General features: G+C 43.1%; 1 protein-coding gene across 1 annotated transcript in view; it reads right to left on the minus strand.

Moving 5' to 3' along the window:
* Positions 1-786: 786 nt before the first annotated feature.
* Positions 787-19,163, minus strand: part of FRK (fyn related Src family tyrosine kinase) — a 75,136-nt gene continuing 56,759 nt past the window's right edge. The window contains exons 5-8 of the mRNA XM_048844738.2: positions 18,234-18,392; positions 13,832-14,013; positions 9,518-9,683; positions 787-2,787 (exon numbers count right to left, since the gene is read on the minus strand). Coding sequence (XP_048700695.1) covers positions 2,576-2,787; positions 9,518-9,683; positions 13,832-14,013; positions 18,234-18,392 — 719 coding nt within the window. The 3' untranslated portion in view covers positions 787-2,575. The remainder of the gene's footprint in view (positions 2,788-9,517; positions 9,684-13,831; positions 14,014-18,233; positions 18,393-19,163) is intronic.

The following is a 19,163-nucleotide window of genomic DNA, read 5'->3' on the forward strand; positions in this document are numbered from 1 at the left end:
CTTTCTGTTATGTTTTCTTCTCTGTAAGAGAGTTTGATACAATAGCTCCCTTGCTATAGGACTCTTGTAACCTTTATATCATCTGCTGTAAAGTTTATCTAATATAGGTGCTTTCTATAAGTAAGATTCCAATAAGTCTTAAATGTCCCCTTTGATCTGTTCTTGATGACATGAATGTCCTTAGGAGTTAAGACCCTCAAACTGTGGGGCCAATGAAGCCCAAAGCCAAGGACCCCCCTGAATTTTACAACTCTATAAAAGTCAAGGGTGGAATCAGTTTTTAATTAAAATGTTTCTAACCTATTTCAGTGTGACAATCATTCCAGAAATACAACATCCTTGTCAGAACTGAAAGTTTGCAGTGATATTTTTTTCTGAAAAAGAATAGGCTATCCAAAGTCAAGTTGTGCATGGGACCTGTTAAACCCCTGGTTGTAAGGATCCTGGACTTGAATTTATGACTAGGGGACTGCCTCCTGGGCTGATGGTGCTATGGTCATCACAAGTTCCATCTGGTTGCTGGCCACTAATCAGTAGCTGAGCTTGCTTCACTGCTGAGTAGTCAGTGTGAGCTCTTGTTACAAAGAGGGGGGCAGCTCATCATCATGAGACTATGCTGCATTCCATCCCAGTGCCCAACACTGATTTCCACTGTGCCTTTGGCCAAGTCATTTAACCTTTTCTTCCTTCTCTGGAGATAGTAATGCTTTCCAACATCACAGGAATGTTATGGCAGTTAATTGGTTAATGTTGTAAAGTGCTCTACAAATGTAATTAGTATTAGGTAATGGGGGGAAGAGTGGGGTGAAAAACAAGGAAAGCAAGGAGGATAGCGAGATAAGACTACAGAGGGACAAAGAAAAGAGGAAGTGGGGAAGAAACTGTATAATAAAGGAGGGAGTTTTAGGTGGACAACAGAGAATGGGGTGTATGTGGAAAAGAAGAAGATGCTGCTTTCCAAGAAAAGAAGAGATGAAACAAAGAGGAGATTAAAAATAGATTACAAATGAGGGGGGAAAGTGTGGGGTACTGAAATGGAGTAAATAGACTTGACGTGTAAGGAGAAGGAAATAACAAGGAAATGGCAGAGAGAATAAGCAATGAAACACACAAACTTTAGCTTAGTGAATCTTTTCATTTATTTATATCTATTTTAGGATTTTCCTGGAGACACCTGATATCTGATATTGGGAGAAAGTAGTTAGACACCTATTTTGAGCCCATAGTATGTGTTGTATTAACATTACAGACTACAATGGATTCTGTAATTCAATAATTGAAAATGAAAGGGAAAATATAGTTCACAATTATGCTGCACACAAAAGCCTTCAAGGTCTCGGGATTTAGCAGAAGCCATACACCTGGCTAATTTACTTAGAATTGGAAAAATTGTTTTAAATGTTGCTAACAATGCTCAGACCCGCATATAATCAGCCACGCTCTACTTCTCCTGCAGCAGAGGAAGCTGGCCCTAATGTCATCCTATGCTATATAAAATAAATCAGATACATTTGGAACAGAGAGAAGGGGGGAAAGAAGCATTTTGCTGACCCTTCTCAAAAGTCTATGTATGGTCCTAAGCACAGTGCTGTCAAATGCGTCAGCTGAGGTTGGGAATTTTGCAGAATCACTCCAAAATATTAAGGCCATGTCTATTTCATTATAAAAGATCTTTTCAACTTCATGTAGGGTGACCAGATGTTCCAATTTTATAGGGACAGTCCCAATTTTGGGGTCTTTTTCTTATATAGGCTCCTTTACCCCCCACCCGCTGTCCCGATTTTTCACATTTTCTGTCTGGTCACCCTAGCTTCATGATTCTTAAAATTCATGAATTATAAAATGTTCCTATGCACCTCAGTGGATAATTTAAAAAATCATCAACATCGTAACGCTATCTGAGTCTTAGCCTTAGTCAACTAATGCTGATTGTGATTATTTTATAAGAGAGACACTACATGTATACAAAGCAAAAAGCTTCATGTTTTGCTGCTATTTTAATTATTTTCCCAATATCTGTTTCATTTTCCTCTTTAGCAAAGGCATGTGCACTTCATGTACAATCAAGACACCTAATATGGCTTTGCCAGCATTATAGTCACAGGATATTTTTAAAAAGAAGAGAAAAATCTCAAAGCACAGGTCCTGCTGTGCAACAAAGTAATCAGATTCCTTCATAGCAACCAGCTGATTGGCTTCAGCAATCTAAGGAATAACAAATAACCATTCTAGAAGATAAACAGTGCAATGCAACAGTGCTTATTGAGCAACAATCTCATCTGGTCATTCTTTTGGTCTATTATTTAAATAATAAATAGAAGAGAGCTTATTTTACAAAAAAATCAAACAAACAAAAAAGCCCCCTCATTTCAGTTTTCCTAACTTTGCAAGACAATGGCTGACATTAAAATCTCTAGTGTCCTGGAGCACCACCATAGCCTTGGCAATTTATAAAATTCCTTAGTTTCATCTAATAATTTAAACCTCTCTCCCTCATATTTTGAGGTTAAATTTACCCTTTATACCATACTCATTTAACTGATTGTTTGATTTTCTTCAGTCTCTGCCTCAATGTTCATTTTACAAAAGCATTTGCATCAGTATAGCATGTAGAGTCCATATCATAATCTTCCAGTTTCCAGTGCAATGTTTCAAAAGTGGGCCGTACTTTGGGCTCTGCACTCCAGCACTCCAGCATAATGTTATAGAGTTTATTTGGGCAGTTATCTGGTTGAGGGATTCGGTATCCTTTATCCAGCTTCTGGATTACTTGGTAGCCCATCAGACCTGAAATACATTTAAAAAAAAAGAAAAAAGAGGAAATTAGCAGAAAGTGGCTCAATTTTTGCATGCATGACTTTGCATGCACAAATTTCCTGTGCATGCAAAATGGTAATGTTTACAGACACAAAACCCAAACTGGGGGTAAAAATTGGTGTGTATGTGCATGTACAAGGACAGAGCACAAGACTCGCTCATGCAAGTGATTTGTGAGCATAAAAATGCACATGCACAAACGGAGGGCCACATCTGAATCTTTTTAAGACCAATTTTTAAAAGTTCTATGGATCTGTTTGGTTTTTTGTTTTTTTTTTTGCAGATGTTTACCTGTGTATCAGTTTTGCTCATTAAAATGTGTATGTTTATTCCCAAAATGGCCAATGTGTGGCTGAGTGACTCGTATACGGCCTATTGCCATTCTTTCCTTTAATATACAGGTACAGCCCATGGAAACTACAACTCCCAACATGCTAAACTGCTTGGATTAAACACACTACAGATCAGAACCTATTGTCAATATGGACTGCACCTCTGAATTATAGTAAGGATGGCTGCATATGACTCCTTTTGCAAATTAAATGCAGCACTCAGGCTCCTGGCAGTTACCAAATGTGGTTGCAGGAGAGGGGGGAAAATAGGTGCCCCTGGTTTAATTCCTTCCCAACTTATTGCTCAGTGGGAATTTATAACATTCTCACCACACCTTTCTAAAATTGCCAAAAGGGCCCCTGCTAAGCAACTAAAATAGCCACAAAGTTATTCCAGTGAGAAAGCTCTTGTTATAAAAGTTCTCATTTCAGAGCATGTGTTTGTTGTGTTGACACTCCTTATTTGGTGTTATGATGTTTGGTTACTGAGAACAAGTAGCAGAACAGTTTGAAGTGTTGATGTCATGGGTAGCCGTTGGCTCTAAAGTTTTGACGGAGAAAGCCTAACAAGCAGCTGTAAGAGGAAATGGAAAAAGAGCATATGTGTAGAATAGTTGTAAGCACCTTTGACCTGTGATGAGTGGACTCAAGATCTAAGCCACTGGGTAAAGGGATTAGAAAAGCCACTGAGACCTACTCTATCTGGAACATTGCCTAGCCCTTCCCTAAGCAATCAGAGCATCTACTGGTTTTCATAATGACCTTTTCTCTTGACTGGTTACAAAGGAGATGGTCCTGAAAATAACATCAAGGAAGCAAACAATTATGGCACATGGACTTACATTTTCAAATGTGAAGGTTGACATAGGCTATGCCTTCGCTAAGCATAGACCAGAGTGTGCCTTTATAAAGCAAAGACGATGGGCCTTATTTTGCCTTATAGTTTCAGCAAGGGGTCTTTTCCTTGCTACTTGTTCCACAGAATGAAACCCATCTTTGATGGGGCGTCCACCTCTCCAAGGCCTGAAGGGTAAAATAGGCCAATGAACCTATAGGCTGCACGTGGAGGAAAGCGCTAAGGAATAATTGGCTGATGAAGCCCAGCTGGGGCAGAGGAGGGCCAGGGTTATAAAGTCAGAAGGCTGGCAATGGAAAAAGGCTGTAGGAAGGTAGTCTACAGTCACTCCATGGGAGAAGGGAGGTGTGGTTGAGGCTACAGAGGCAGGTAACCTACAGTTACTCCATCAGGGGAGGGAGTTTGGGCTGGCAAACTCAGAGGAGTGGGAAGAGACAGAAGGTACAGAAGAGGCTCAGGAAAAGGCAGCAAAGAATAGGAGTGCAGACTTTGGCTGTTGACTAGAGGGCCCATCAGCTGGAACCTGGAGTAGAGGGCAAGCCCAGGTTCCCCTACCAGCTGCTGAGGAAATGGCACCTGGGCCAGCAAATGGGAAGACGGCCTGAGATTGCTGGCAATGAGACTTTGACTCACCCCCAGAAGAGGAACCACATAGTGACCTGGCTGGAGATCCAAGTTATGAAAAAGGCAGCTGTAGCTCCGGGGAGAACAAAGGGCCACAGAGAGAGAGAGAGAGAGAGACAGAGTGATGGAGTAAGACTGCTGGAAGGGATGTCAGCCTGACGGAGCAAATCCCCAGAACACCAGAAGGCTTTGCAGTCCAGCAGTGAGTAAAGCCCCCCATCACACCAAAAAACTAAAACTGAATTTGCAAATGCTCTGTGCACAGGGAGTGGCAGTCTGGGATCAAATGAAATGGAAGTCATGGTGACTGAAGCAAAGAACAAAATCCTGTGTAGATATAGGCTGTGGTGGGAAGAGGAGGGGAGATCAATTGGAAGTTCCCCTTCCTTGTCCCCTCCTCTGCCTCTTGCCCTCCCGTATGTTCTCCTCACCAAACAACAAATTAAAATAACAAACTATCATTTTAGTGACACCTTGTGCTAGGGTAACCAGATGTCCCATTTTTAAAGGGACAGTCCCATATTTAAGCCCTCCTGCAGGTGTCCTGACTTTTTCTTTAAAAAGGGCAAATTGTCCTGTATTTTCTATCTTCCCCCCCAACATCAGTACTTGTGGGTCCTGCTGTTGGCTGGATCCCTGCTCACCAGCCTCCAATCCGCCAGCGGTGAGTGGGTGGGTGGGGGTCAGTGGCCAACAATGGGGGTGGGTGCACAAGGATGGTGGTGGGGTGAAGTTGCAGTGCACGGGGCTGGCTGCTCCCCATGCCGGTCTGTCAGCGCAGCCCCTGCTGTATGCCAGGTCTCAGCCAGCAGGGCTCCCCCCCCGTCCTGTTTCTGGCCAGTGCTTGAAGCAGCTTCCATCCCTTCCCTCCCGCACAGTACCGAAAGTCAGTATGTACCGCTTTCCTGTGGGTGTCTTCTTCGGAAAAGGATCCAGAATATCCACAGCTACTCGCCGAAATGGAACCTCAATGATGGGGAGTGGCTGGAGAGGGGCTTTGACCTGGTCGTGGGGTTTTCCCACTCTTTGGCACACCTCACAAGACCGGATATAGGTAGAAACATCCTTGTCCGTTCCCTCCCAGTGGAATGACTTTCCCAAATGGTCTTTGGTTCTGTTCACCCCAGCATGACCACTAGGATGATCATGGGCTAAGCTTAAGAGCTTTACCAGGTACTTAGTTGGAACTACTAACTGTCTCTGAGGATGCCAGTCTTCCTGGTGTCCACCGGAAAGAGTTTCCTTGTATAAAAGTCCTCTTTCTACAACAAACCTGGATCAATTAGAAGAGCTGAGAGGTGGTGGGTTGCTCCGTGCCTCCGTCCAAGCTCTCTGGAGGCTTTCATCTGTTTCCTGTTCTGTCTGGAACTGTTCCCTTGATGCTGGAGACATCAGTTCCTCATTGGATTGAGGACCTGGGTTTGGTCCCTCTGGAAGCGATGCAGGTGATGGGGCAGTTTCTGTGAACTGTGAACTGCTGGTACACTATGTTGGACTTCAGGCTCCAGCTGAACCTCTTGTGTAGGGTCATCTGCTGCTGCCAGTGCAGGTCCGGTGGGGCCCTCTGGTGTTGGGTTGCCATGGTTCTGGTGGTGGTTGTTCCGCCAGTTCCGGTTCTGGGACTGGCTTTTTCTGGGTCTCTGTGACTGGATCCACTACTGCTGTTGCAGACGTTGGCATGGGGTCCGGTTCCATCACCTATGACCAGGTCCTGGTAGAAGTCTCCAGAACAGAGCTAAGTGTGACAGCTTGCTTAGCCTGGCTGAAGGTGACCATTTCCACCTTCTTGGCTAGCTTTACATGATTGGCCAAGTCTTCCCCCAACAGCATGGGTATGGGATAATCATCATAGACTGCAAAAGTCCACGTTCCTGACCAGCCCTTGTACTGGACCAGCAACTTGGCGGTAGGCAAGTCAAAAGAGTTTGACTTGAAGGGTTGAATCATCACTTGGACCTCTGGGTTGATTAAATTGGGGTCCACTAAGGAAGCGTGGATAGCCGACACTTGTGCTCCGGTGTCCCTCCACGCTGTGACCTTCTCGCCCACACTCACAGTTTCCCTTCGCTCCAAGGGTATCTGGGAGGCATCTGGGCCTGAGGACCTTTGATGGGACCCCTGTGCAATGAACTGTAATATGTTGGGGTTCTTGGGGCAGTTGGCCTTTACATGCCCTGGCTCATTACATTTAAAACATCGCTCAGCTGACTGGTCACTGGGGCAAGGTGGGTTGCTGGAGAACAGTGTGGTGGGACGATAAGGTGTCTGGAGTGTTCCTTGGGGTGTAGTTGGGGCCTTGGGCTGCCCCCGGTAGTAGGGTGTGGTCTGAGGGTGTCCCTTCTGGTATCCGCTCCAACTGTAATCAGGGTTTTTCCTCTCTCCTCCCTCCACCCGTTTTTGTTCCGGTTTGCCCCATCTCTCTGGCGGTCTGGGACTGCTCGTATTGATCAGCATAAGAAGCAAGACTTCCTGCTGAGTCCATTTTCTTACCCCATAAACACTGTTTTATATCATCCTTGGACATATTCAGGAATTGCTCCTGTATCATCAAATCCAACATTCCTCCAAAGCTAGTTACATCCCGTCCTTTGAGACATTTATCAAACAGATCTGTCATCTGGTTTACATAAGCCGCATTACTAAGTCCAGGTCCTCTCTTAAGGGCTCTAAATTTTACTCTGTATGTTTCAGGTGTAATTTGAAATTGTTCTAAAGCCAAATCCTTGAGTTTATCATAGTCAGAAGCCTCATCAGTAGGCATCTTACTGAATATGTCCAGAGCTCTTCCAGTCAATTTTGCACCCAATGTGGTCATCTTGTGAGCATCAGGAGTTTTATGGAGTGTGCACAGTCTCTCAAAACTGAGAAAATATTCAGCAATATCACTGGATTCATCATACTGTGGACACAGTCACTCCCATTTGTGGATTGTTGGGGAAGGATTGTTAGGGTTATTCAGTATATTCTGCTGAGCCCTTGCCTTCTCTATCTCCAGTGCATGCTTCCTCTCTTTTTCCCTCTCTTCCATTTCTTTTTCTTTTGCTTCCATAGCTCTCTTGTAGGCAGTTTCTTCTGTCTCCACCCTGGCTTTTTCTTTGGCCGCTTGTGCATCAATCTCCATCTGTCTGAGTTCTACCCATCTTTCATGTTCCTTCTGTCTTTCCTCAGCTTCCAATCTGGCTAATTCCAGTTTCTGTTGAACATTGCATTCTGTCATCCTAGCCTCTCTGTGTTTAACCTAGCTATACCCGAGAGTTAGAAAGAAAAAAAAACCTGGCTTGTAAAATTTTGCTGTGCTGTAATCTGATACCTTTTGTCTCTGATAGCTGTTCTCAGCCTACAAAAAAATCCTTTTGTTATGGAGCTGCTCTGTCCCTAGGCAGAGAGACAGAATCTGCAGCTGCAATCACCTTTTACAAAACCTTTTAAAATCCACTGTGCTTCTGGTTCAAAATGATCTCTGGTTCAAAATGATCCCACCACACTGCCATCATGTCAAGGTTCCTTCCCCACTCTGAACTCTAGGGTACAGATGTGGGGACCTGCATGAAAGACCCCCTAAGCTTATTCTTACCAGCTTAGGTTAAAAACTTCCCCAAGGTACAAACTTTGCCTTGTCCTTGAACAGTATGCTGCCACCACCAAGCGATTTAAACAAAGAACAGGGAAAGAGCCCACTTGGAGACATCTTCCCACAAAATATCCCCCCAAGCCCTACACCCCCTTTCCTGGAGAAGGCTTGATAATAATATCCTCATCAATTGGTACAGGTGAACACAGACTCAAACCCTTGGATCTTAAGAACAATGAAAAATCAGTTAGGTTCTTAAAAGAAGAATTTTATTTAAAGAAAAGGTAAAAGAATCACCTCTGTAAAATCAGGATGGTAAATACTTTACAGGGTAATCAGATTCAAAAATAGAGAATCCCTCTAGGCAAAACCTTAAGTTACAAAAAAGACACAAAAACGGAATATACATTCCCTCCAGAACAGCTTATTATACAAGCCATTAAACAAAAGAAAATCTAACGCATTTTCTAGCTAGATTACTTACTAACTTTACAGGAGTTGAAAGGCTTGCATCCTTGATCTGTTCCCGGCAAAGGTCTCACACAGACAAACAGAACACTTTGTCCCCGTCCCCCCTCCAGATTTGAAAGTATCTTGTCCCCTCATTGGTCATTTTGGGTCAGGTGCCAGCGTGGTTACCTTAGCTTCTTAACCCTTTACAGGTGAAACGATTTTGCCTCTGGCCAGGAGGGATTTTATAGCACTGTATACGGAAAGGTGGTTACCCTTCCCCTTATATTTATGACAGCTACCCACACTACTGTAGACATATTCTGCTCTGATATTGTTAAATCCATTCTTGGCTAGTGCTCTTTTTGCCCAGGTACAGTCTGTGCTTCTCTTTATATGCGTTCCCCACTGCAGTAGCCCAGAATTGGAAAAATAACAAAAACCCTCTTTCTCTTTTCATGCATTTTCTCCTTGCTGACATCCTGTGCAACATCTCACACTGGAATCTCTCCTTCCATGTGATACCTTCATAAAGACAGTGAAACACAGGTCCACAAAAGCCTCTCTCATTGTACCTTCCAGCAGTGTACTTGATTGATCTGATATCCCAGAGGAATAGCCAACAAGCTAAGCCTATGAACCACAGATTGGTACCAACTAACCAAGTCTTGAATAGCTGGAAATTACAGGTTTTGGAGAACTTTCAGGAGGTCTGGGACATCCAGCAGCTCCCAATGAAGGTCACCTAAGATGTTTTATTCCATATTTAGATTTTCAACCCTTGAATAAGCCTCCAATTCAATAAAGAAAAAAATTAAAAATAATCAAGAAGTGTATCTAAATATTACTTTAAAATAAAATACTTACCAGAATAAGGCATCTTCCCATAGGTGATTATTTCAAAGAGAAGTATTCCAAATGACCACACATCAGACTTAATGCTGAATTTATTGGAGCGGATTGCTTCAGGGGCTGTCCATTTCACAGGGAGTTTCGTTTCATGTTTAGCTTCATATACATTTTCATTTTCTAACTATTAAATACAAAATAAAACAAACCCAAGTTACAGAGTAGCAGCCGTGTTAGTCTGTATCTGCAAAAAGAACAGGAGGACTTGTGGCACCTTAGGGACTAACAGATTTATTAGAGCATAAGCTTTCATGGGCTACAGCCCACTTCATTGGAAGTTAGGATCTGATTCAGCAAAAGCACTTCAGCAGATGCTTAACTCAACCCTGTTCAGTCAAGCACTTGAACTCAGTGGGACTAAAGTATGTGCTTACATCTTTATTGAACTGGTATCTTATAGATGAGAAACATCTTTGTTCAACAGAAGCTTTTCTAAGCCATTTGTAACTTCAAGTGAGTACCCAGTATTGGAATGTCTTGTGCTTAATTATGGCCTGCTATTGTGAATTCTGAATCTGGCATGAAAGGATTCCATAAGTTGGCCAGAAATAGCAGCACAAGCATCATGTTGGATCTACAGATGGCATTGTCAGACTGCCTTCGGGTCTGATCTTCTATAAATAGAGGAGGCAATAGCAAGCGTTAATGCATTTAGAAACCTCAGTTTTGTGATTTACTGATGGCATTGAAGGGCTATTGACTTTGCTAATTACCACTTCACCAGTTTTCAAGCACTGAAAGACAGACCCAAACTGATTTTAAATTAATACATTAGCTCACAGTGGATATATAAAAAATACATGGAGAAATATTTTTTAGTAATGGAAGTTTTCTGGGGTTAATCCTTTACTTTTCACAGACCCACATCTACAGAGTTTTACTGCATGGACATCCAACCTTTGGGAACATTTTAGGATGTTTTCAATGTTTAAATGGAATCTAGGGCATATCATACATATCTTAGCCTCTGTCAGGTTTTTCTAACATGAAAACTTACATACAGATTATGCAGATCTTAAATAATATTGTGAGTATCCACAAAAATTGGATATGTTCTTTCCTTGCTATTATGCCCTATACTTCTTCATAAGATTATGTCTAGCAGGTAGCATCACAGATTTACTCCCAGATCCTCAAAGATATTTAAGCACTTAGATACCTTGAGGATCTGGACCTTCATTCTTATCTTTATAAACAAACTTTGGTTTCATTATAGTAATGTATATCTTTACTATGCTTCACTTCCTCTTAAAGCATAGAGGACTTTGTGTGGGCTCTCCTACACAAGTATTAGTATGGAACCTGAATCCATAATCCCTTGGCCTACGAGTAAGAGTATTTACAAATAAACACTATTGGGACTATATTATATGGTGACTAGTTTAGAAATGTTCAATGTTAACAGGAAATTTCAGTAACTGTCGATTGCTCCCTCCACCTAAACACATACCGGAGAAAACTCCTTTATTAATACTCAAAATTTACATGTTCAGTTTAAAAAGAAATATATCTCAGGCTAAAAATATTCACAGTAGAGTCAAAAATGAGAAGGAGTACTTTCAGCGTCAGCTCAACATTTTATACCACAACAAGGGCATAACACCAGATCTGTTATGAATCACAACTTCTACAACCATCGCACTTGGTATGGAAAACCAACTGGCAATAAAAGTTCTTGTATCCTTCCAGAGCAAAAATATAAATCAATTAAAATAAAATGAAATAAAATAAAATAATTAAAGGCTTTGGAAATTTTCAGCTACTTATTGAAATTCTTAAAATCCTCCTTTAAACTGAAAAGCCATTAGTTAATTAATTTAACCCCCAGTGACATCATGTTCAATATGCCATATATACTGTTTATCTTTCTTAAACAGTAGAGAAAAATCTGATCTCTATGAGGAACTAAGAACTTGGAGTAGCATGTGTGAGGTTATTGACTTGAACTGGGACCATTATAGAACATTTTTGCAGCCAAGGTCCTGTAGTGGCACCAAATCTTGTATAAAGAGGGTCAAATAAGGTGTCTAAGACAAGGTTATGGTTTGCTGGTTATCATTATGCTATCTATATACATGTATCATTTTTGTATTTAAAGTTATAAGTATTGTCTCTATACTGTCTGTAGTTCAAACTTGTGCTATGCTTCTGGGTGACACCCCAGACAAGTTGGTGTCATCTCTGCCTAGCCTGCTTGATGGCCCATTAAGGACCATCAGCTATACAACTGACCCATTGAGAGAAGGCAGACACGCCTTGTGACTCAGCAAGGTATGCAGGGACAGGCCTATGGACAGAACTCTGAGGTTTTTCCAGGCCATGTGATGGACAGCTTGTCTTTGGAACAAAGAAAGAAAGACCACATGGCAAGAGAATATAAAAAGCTGCTGCAGCTCCTTCTCTCCTCCATCAATCCTGCTTCATACCTCTGGAGGGACTTTGCTAGACTGAAGCTTTGAACGAAGAACGGATTGACCCATCCCAGCTGTGGATGTACTCCAGTGACTTGATTTGAACCTGCAGTTTATTCTATTACTGCTGCAAGCCTGAACCAAGAACTTTGCCATTACTGTATGTAATTGATTCCATTTAACCAATTCTAGCTCTCATCTATATCTTTTTCCTTTTGTGAATAAACCTTTTAGATTTTAGATTCTAAAGATTTGGCAGCAGCGTGCTTTGTATATTAACCTGGGTCTAGGGCTTGGTCCTTTGGGATCAAGAGAACCTTTTTTCTTTTACTGGGGTATTGGTTTTCATAACCATTTGTCCCCATAACGAGTGGCCCTGGTGGTGATACTGGGAAACTGAGCATATAAGGGAATTGCTTGTGTGACTTGTGGTTAGCCAGTGGAGTAAAACCAAAGTCTTCTGTGTTTGGCTGGTTTGGTTTGCCTTGGTGTGCATAGAAACCCCAGCCTTGGGCTGTAACTGCCCTGCTTTAAGCAATTTGTCCTGAATTGGCACTCTCAGTTGGGTCCCGCCAGAACCAGCATCGTTACAGCATGTTGAATTGCTGAGCCAGCACATGGGAATGAGAGGGAGGGGGGATGTCTAGAGAGGCCTTGCTCTTTAGTGATGGCTACCTGCATTGCCAAGCCCTGCATCAGATGTCATGGGAGGGAGGAGGGAAACAGCTGCCAAAGGGCTGCTACTCCCCATCCAAGCAGGTAGATGAGGTGTGGGAAGAAACCTGACTCCATTTCTGTCCATTCCACCCTTGAACCAGCCACTACCCATGCAAAGGAAGAAGGAAGCTGTGTCAGCAAAGAAAGGCTAGCATACATAGGTGCCGACTCCATGGGTGCTCCAGCCCTGGAGCACCACGGAAAAAAATTAGCAGGTACTTAGCACCCACCAGCTGCCAAGCTCCCCCTCTTCCCCACAGTGCTGCCTGCTCACCAGCCGGCGGCCCCACCAATCAATTCCTCTCTCTCCCTCCCAGCACCTCCCGGCCGCTGCAATTAGCCATTCCACAGCATACAGGAGGTGCTGGGAGGGAGGGGGAGGAGCAGGGACAGGACACGCTTGGGGGGGAAGGTGTGGGGTATTGGGGGAGGGGGTGAGGTGGGGGCAGGAAGAGGTGGGGAAGATGTGGGCATTGGGGGAAGGCGTTTAGTGGGAGTGGGGGTGGGGCCATGGGTGGAGCAGGGGTGGGAGTTTGGGGGAAGGGGTTGAGTGAGGGTAGAGCTGAGGGCAGAGCAGGGGCAAGAAGATGCAGTGTGGGGGCCTAGGGGAAGGTGTGAAGTGGGGGCAGGGGTGGAGCAGGGGCAGGGCCTGGGACTGAGCACTCCCTGGGACAATTGGTGCTTATGCTAGCATACCTCATTTCTCCTCAGCAAGAGGGAAGCAAGGAATGGATTGTGACTTTCAGGATCCAGCAGTATATGGTTACAATCCAGTCCTAAATTAACATATCATTTCGTAGGGTGTGTCTACATTGCAAAAAAAGGTGTGTTCTTAACTCTGGTTAGCTATCCCAGCCATGTTAATTAACTCAGGTTAAATCAACAGTGAAGACATGGAAATTCAGCTTTAGCAATTTGAGTTAAAGCTTATAGGGGATCTTGGTTGAACTCAACCTGCTAACCAGAGTTAAAAGACAAGGTGCCTTGTCTTCACTGCTCTTTTAACATAAATTAGCTAATCTGAGTTAAGAACACACCTCTTGTTTGCAAAGTAGAAACACCCTTAATTTTCTGAATCATTTTTTACATAGTTGGAGTTCATACTAATTCTCTTACATAAATGACAAAAAAAATCCAAACCCACCTTAAAAACTCTTGCAAGTCCAAAATCTGCCACTTTGTAAACATTGTGTTCACCCACAAGGACATTCCTGGCCGCCAAATCCCGGTGGATATAGTTCTGGGATTCCAGGTAAGCCATTCCTGAGGCAACCTGAGCTGCCATGTCTATTTGTTCAAGCAGATGGACCTGTGAACCTGCATCATCTGTATCAAAGAAAAAAAAAGGTGGGATTATTGTCAGTATTTACAGTGTCTCTGTGAGTTCTCAAGTTATTTAAATGTGTCAGCTGTTGGGAAAGAATGGCCCAGTGTCTCTACTCTAAACCAAGAACATCAAGCTATGGAATAAAGAAGGAGTCCTAAAGAACGGTAAAGGTTAAGCAACTGTCTGTAAAGGTATGAAGTTAGTTTCATGCCCCTTTAAAAACAACCCCCATTCAGCATCCAGACGGAGCTCTTTTAAAAGAGCAAATAACTAATGCAGTACTGGATTTGAGGGTATATCTCGGATGGTTAAGGCACCTCCCAACAAAGTGGCACCTACCTATTTGTGACCGTGTAGGTATTTGTCTTTCCAACAGGCAAATCATCCATCATAAAGTGTGGTTAAACAATTAATATTTGTATTCACTTTTGGCAACCAAAGATTAATGAAGGGCGAGGCAAGGCCACAAATGAGAACTAGTGTCCCCAGACAAGTTTGACATAGCAATTGACCAGCTACTGTCAAGTGTAAAAGCTTCGTTTTATCTTTAGAATCCACCTGAGTGGTTCTTACTGTTAGCTATGTTGCCTCAGTGATAAAGTTCCTTGAGTTGTCCTTAAACTATGCCTTCTTTCATAGAATCTGCTGAAACAATATCTGTGCCATTTGTAAGATCAACAGCTTCCTGAAATACTAATTTAGCTCAGTCAGAGATGGTGCTCAAACAAAGTGTTAAAAGACCCCTGACCAGAGCAGGCTGGCTCAATACATGAGGGAAAGAGCCTTAGTGACTTTAATAACAGAGACCATAAATGGCAAGGCAGGTATCGAGAGATGTCACTGATGAGTTACAAATTACAACTCAGATTCAGGCCTTTTGTGGCATATTAGGCCAGATTAACTGTTGCTGGGGGAGAGATGAATTCAGACACTTCTGCACTCAGGGTGATTAACCCTGAAGGAGTGACCAACTCATTGCTATATACAATCATCACTCTTATAAGTGACATTTGAACCCAAGACCCACAACATCAGAAGCATACACACAAGTGCTTTACTGTAATAGGAAAAATATCTGCATAGCAATTCACTTCTCCAAAAACTTTCCAAATTTGAATAGTCCAATGAGATACTGCTATCCCAGTCATTTTTTGCTCTCTCTTTAAATGAGGAGTGTGGATTATCCTTCCTAGCTGCCTTGGCATTAAAGATAAAAAAGTATCAACTGCAGTTGGCAATCTGCTGTGGCTAATGATGTCCCACTGATTCATAGTGACAGTGGATAGCACTGCGTTGAATCACTTTCTTCACTCCTGGCAGTTCATCTGCCCGAATATAGAGGACCTTGCAGTCGTTCTTTAGGAAGAGTGTTCCACACTATTGTTTGCCACTGTACTCCTCAATCTCTAAACTTTGAATTTCCTGCTCATCAGTATGTTTTGAGCTGAAAAGATGAAAGGCTGAATTTTAATGATTAAATTGGCCCTGCCTACTTCCTCTTTGAGGTTAAACTAATTGTCATGATAATCCAACACTGAGATTATTTCCTTCTATTATTGAATCAGAAACCCTTCTCCTCCCCCACACGTGTGTTTAATAGCAGACATGACCTTTAAAACAGAGAGAAAAATCAAGCTACATGACAATTTACAGCTTAATGATTCAACATCATGAAAATCTGTCATCAGATTGTAGAACCATATAACGCAGTGCAGTTCTGCATTTGTGGATACCAACAGACACTAACTCTTATTGTTCAGTCTGTTGGACAAGAAAATAGATCCATGAATGGAGTGTGTTGCAGTTCAGGAGCATATGATACCTAAAGTGGAGTGACTAGGAGGATGCATGTGTTTTGGAATTATTCTATGCTCTTCTGAGAGTCACAATTCCCTTCCTCATCACTTCCAGCTACACAGTGCCCCATACTCATCGCTGATTGTAAATTTATAACCTAGCCTTTGTGGATTTAGGTTTGTTATCAAGTACTTTTGAAAAAAATAGTGATATTAATGCGAGGCAATGCACTCAAACTACAGGCACTGGCAAATAAATTTACAAAACCTACCCATGACTTATTCTCTACCCTGTAAGGAAAATTTGACAGCTCCTCCTGTCCCTTGTTACTAACAATTTTACACAAACCCATCTCTTTTATAAATAATTTACTACAGGAAATGAAATATTAAAGAAAGCTCAGGGATGCATCATGATCTCACCAATCAGTCACAATGTCTTATTCAATAGACAAAAGATAGGAGAGGTTCTCACTGACAGACATATTACCAGCGTGAAATTCAATATTAAATATTTCCCCCATTTGAGACTGCAGGATTTGGTAAATCCTCACTAAATATCAAGATTGCAACAACAGGGCCACTGCACATCACAACTAATACAAATATTCATACATTTGAGACAATTTAATTTATATCTGTAATAGGAAAATATTGCTCTGTTGTGTTCCATTAATCTGCCTGGGGACAGCTCAATAATAATAATCATAAATTATACTTTAAATGTATCCAGCAGTGTTCATCAGGAAAGATCCTGAAGCACTTTAATAAACTATACATTAGGATCACTTGCCCATCACTATAATACAGCCCCCTTTGTGGTAGAACGTGACAGACCACTGTGCAGGAAACAAAATGTTTGAAGGTTGGGAAGGGGTTTAAAACAAAGAAATGAAGAATAAATTTTGAGGAGGGGAAATTTAGCCAGGGACAACATGATCACCTGATTTGCACTGCGCTGCATCCTGCCATATTTACAATAGTATGTGGCCAGACTCAGTAACACACTGGAAATGACTATTTTTCCTGGCTATCAGTGAACCTCTACCGTTGTGGACAACATCACTTCTTAAATGTTTAGGAATAGTGGGCAGAACTCTCTCCTGCACAGGTTATTCCCAGATAGAGGCATGTAAATTCCATGAGGTTCAGCCCAGTTTCCTTACTACTTTTCCATCAAGGATGATGAGGTTTCACCTGCAAATACCTGCATAGGAGACTATGGTTGGGATTTCACTTATTACACTTGCTTATCTCAGGTCAATGAACTGGAGGCATAGGTAAGGCGGCGAGTCTGTCATGGAGGTCACAGAAGTCACGGATTCCAGGACTTTCCAGGACCTCTGTAACTTCTGCAGCCAGCAGGTGCAACTGACCCCAGACCTGCCTGAGAAGCTTGGGCGGCCCTGAGGCCAGCTGCATTAGCCCTCCAGCCCAACAATGGTGGGCCTGGGCTGCCCCCCACCAGCAGTCAGCGATGGTCCCAGGCTGGCAGGGCCTCCCCGCACCATCAGCAGCAGCTGCTGCAGTTCTGGGCCCCCTGCCAGCAGCGTCGGTGACAGTCCCAGGACAGCGGGACTCCCCCGCCAGCAGCAGCGATGGCAGTCCTGGGCAAATGGGGCCGGTTCTTCCCAGCAGCAGCGGTCCTGTGCCGCCTTCCCCAGCACCAGTGGGCACAGCAGTGGGTGCCCCAAAGACCACCTCCAGCACCAGCAGGTGCCTGGAACCCCCATCCAGAGCAGCAGCTGTGCCCCCAGATCCTCCAGAACACCAAAAATGTAGTCACTGAGATATAGTACAAGTCATGGACAGGTCACAGGGCTGTGAATTTTTGTTTATTGCTTGTGACCTGTCCAGGACTTTTACTAAAAATGCCCATGACTAAATCTTAGCCTTTGGTATAGGGCAGGGATCGGCAACCTTTGGCACGTGGCCCGTCAGAGTAAGCCCTGTGGAGGGCCAAGCCGGTTTGTTTACCTGCCACGTCCACATATTCGGCTGATCGCGGCTCCCACTGGCCGTGGTTCGCCGCTCCAGACCAATGGGGGCTGCGGTAAGCGGTGGCCAGCATATCCCTCAGCCCGCATGGCAGGTAAACAAACCAGCCCAGCCCGCCAGGGACCTACCGTGGCGGTCTGTGGGCCAAAGGTTGCTGATCCCTGGCATAGAGTATCAACACAAAGCCCAAGGGCCTCTATAAAGTGAGTAAGAACCTAACTGTAAATTCTGTCTCCACTCTCCACAATTACTTTTAGGTCATTTGACAAGTCAATCGTTTCTAAACCCTTTTTGTCCTCCAATCCTAATAAATATTACAGCCTTCAGATTAAATCAGAGCACTGCACTCTTCCTCTTTATTTAGCACATTTACTAAACTACAAGCTACAGTACTATCTGAAATTAGTTTTTAGTGTTTTGCTTACTTTGGAGGTATTCTAGCAGACTTCCATATCTCATCAGCTCAGTAATAATATAAACTGGATCCTCTAAAGTGCAAACCGCATAGAGCTGTATAAGCTTTGGGTGTCTAAGGTGCTTCATTATTTGTGCCTCCCTCAGGAAGTCCTTTGGATCCATTGAATCTGAAGCAAGAATAGAGAGAAAAGAAAAAAAAGAATCAGCTGATGTTAGAGGCCCAGCAACCGGTGGGAATCACTAAGATTATTTTCTGTCTCTTTGTAAAGCACACCAGCACCACAAACCTTCAGAGTTACCAGAGAAATGAATCAGTACAGCTGAAAAAAACAACTAGGAAGTGAAACATGTCAGTTGCCTGGGAGCACAGGACTCATGTGCTATGACCCCTAGGTGTACAAATGTAAAGGTTAGTCCTTATGGGGGTGCGGGGGAGAGAGAGAGAGACATTTAATTTATAAAATAAGACACCACAGTACACACCGTCTCGAAGAAACGTTTATGTTAATATGCAAAAGCCAGAGAACTGAATATTTAAATACTGAATTTAAAGCTTCTCTCACACAGAAAGCATCCCAAGACCAAAAACTGACTGTGGTGGGGTGTGTTATCCCTTTAAGGGACACTCTAGAGTTTACAGCCAAGGCAGCCTGCACATAATCAAGGAGCATCCTGCCTTTGGGGCTGTTCTCTATAAACAGGAAAAGGAAGCTGAGCAAGGGAGAGGTAACTACAGGCTGTAGGTTCTGGGGCACTAGCTTAACCTGGACTCTAGAAATCTTATTTTCTGATTACATGGTTGGTTGCTCTTACTCAAGGCTCCAAAGTAAGGGCCTTATGAACTGGGTTATGCATCACTTGATGCCTTGGTGAAAGGGAGAAAGCCTGCCTGCCTCCTAGAAGTAGACTGGGGTTGGTCTGGAGGCCTTCTTAAAGAG

This window comes from Caretta caretta, chromosome 3, assembly GCF_965140235.1.
Source record: "Caretta caretta isolate rCarCar2 chromosome 3, rCarCar1.hap1, whole genome shotgun sequence".
Lineage (NCBI taxonomy): Eukaryota > Metazoa > Chordata > Testudines > Cheloniidae > Caretta > Caretta caretta.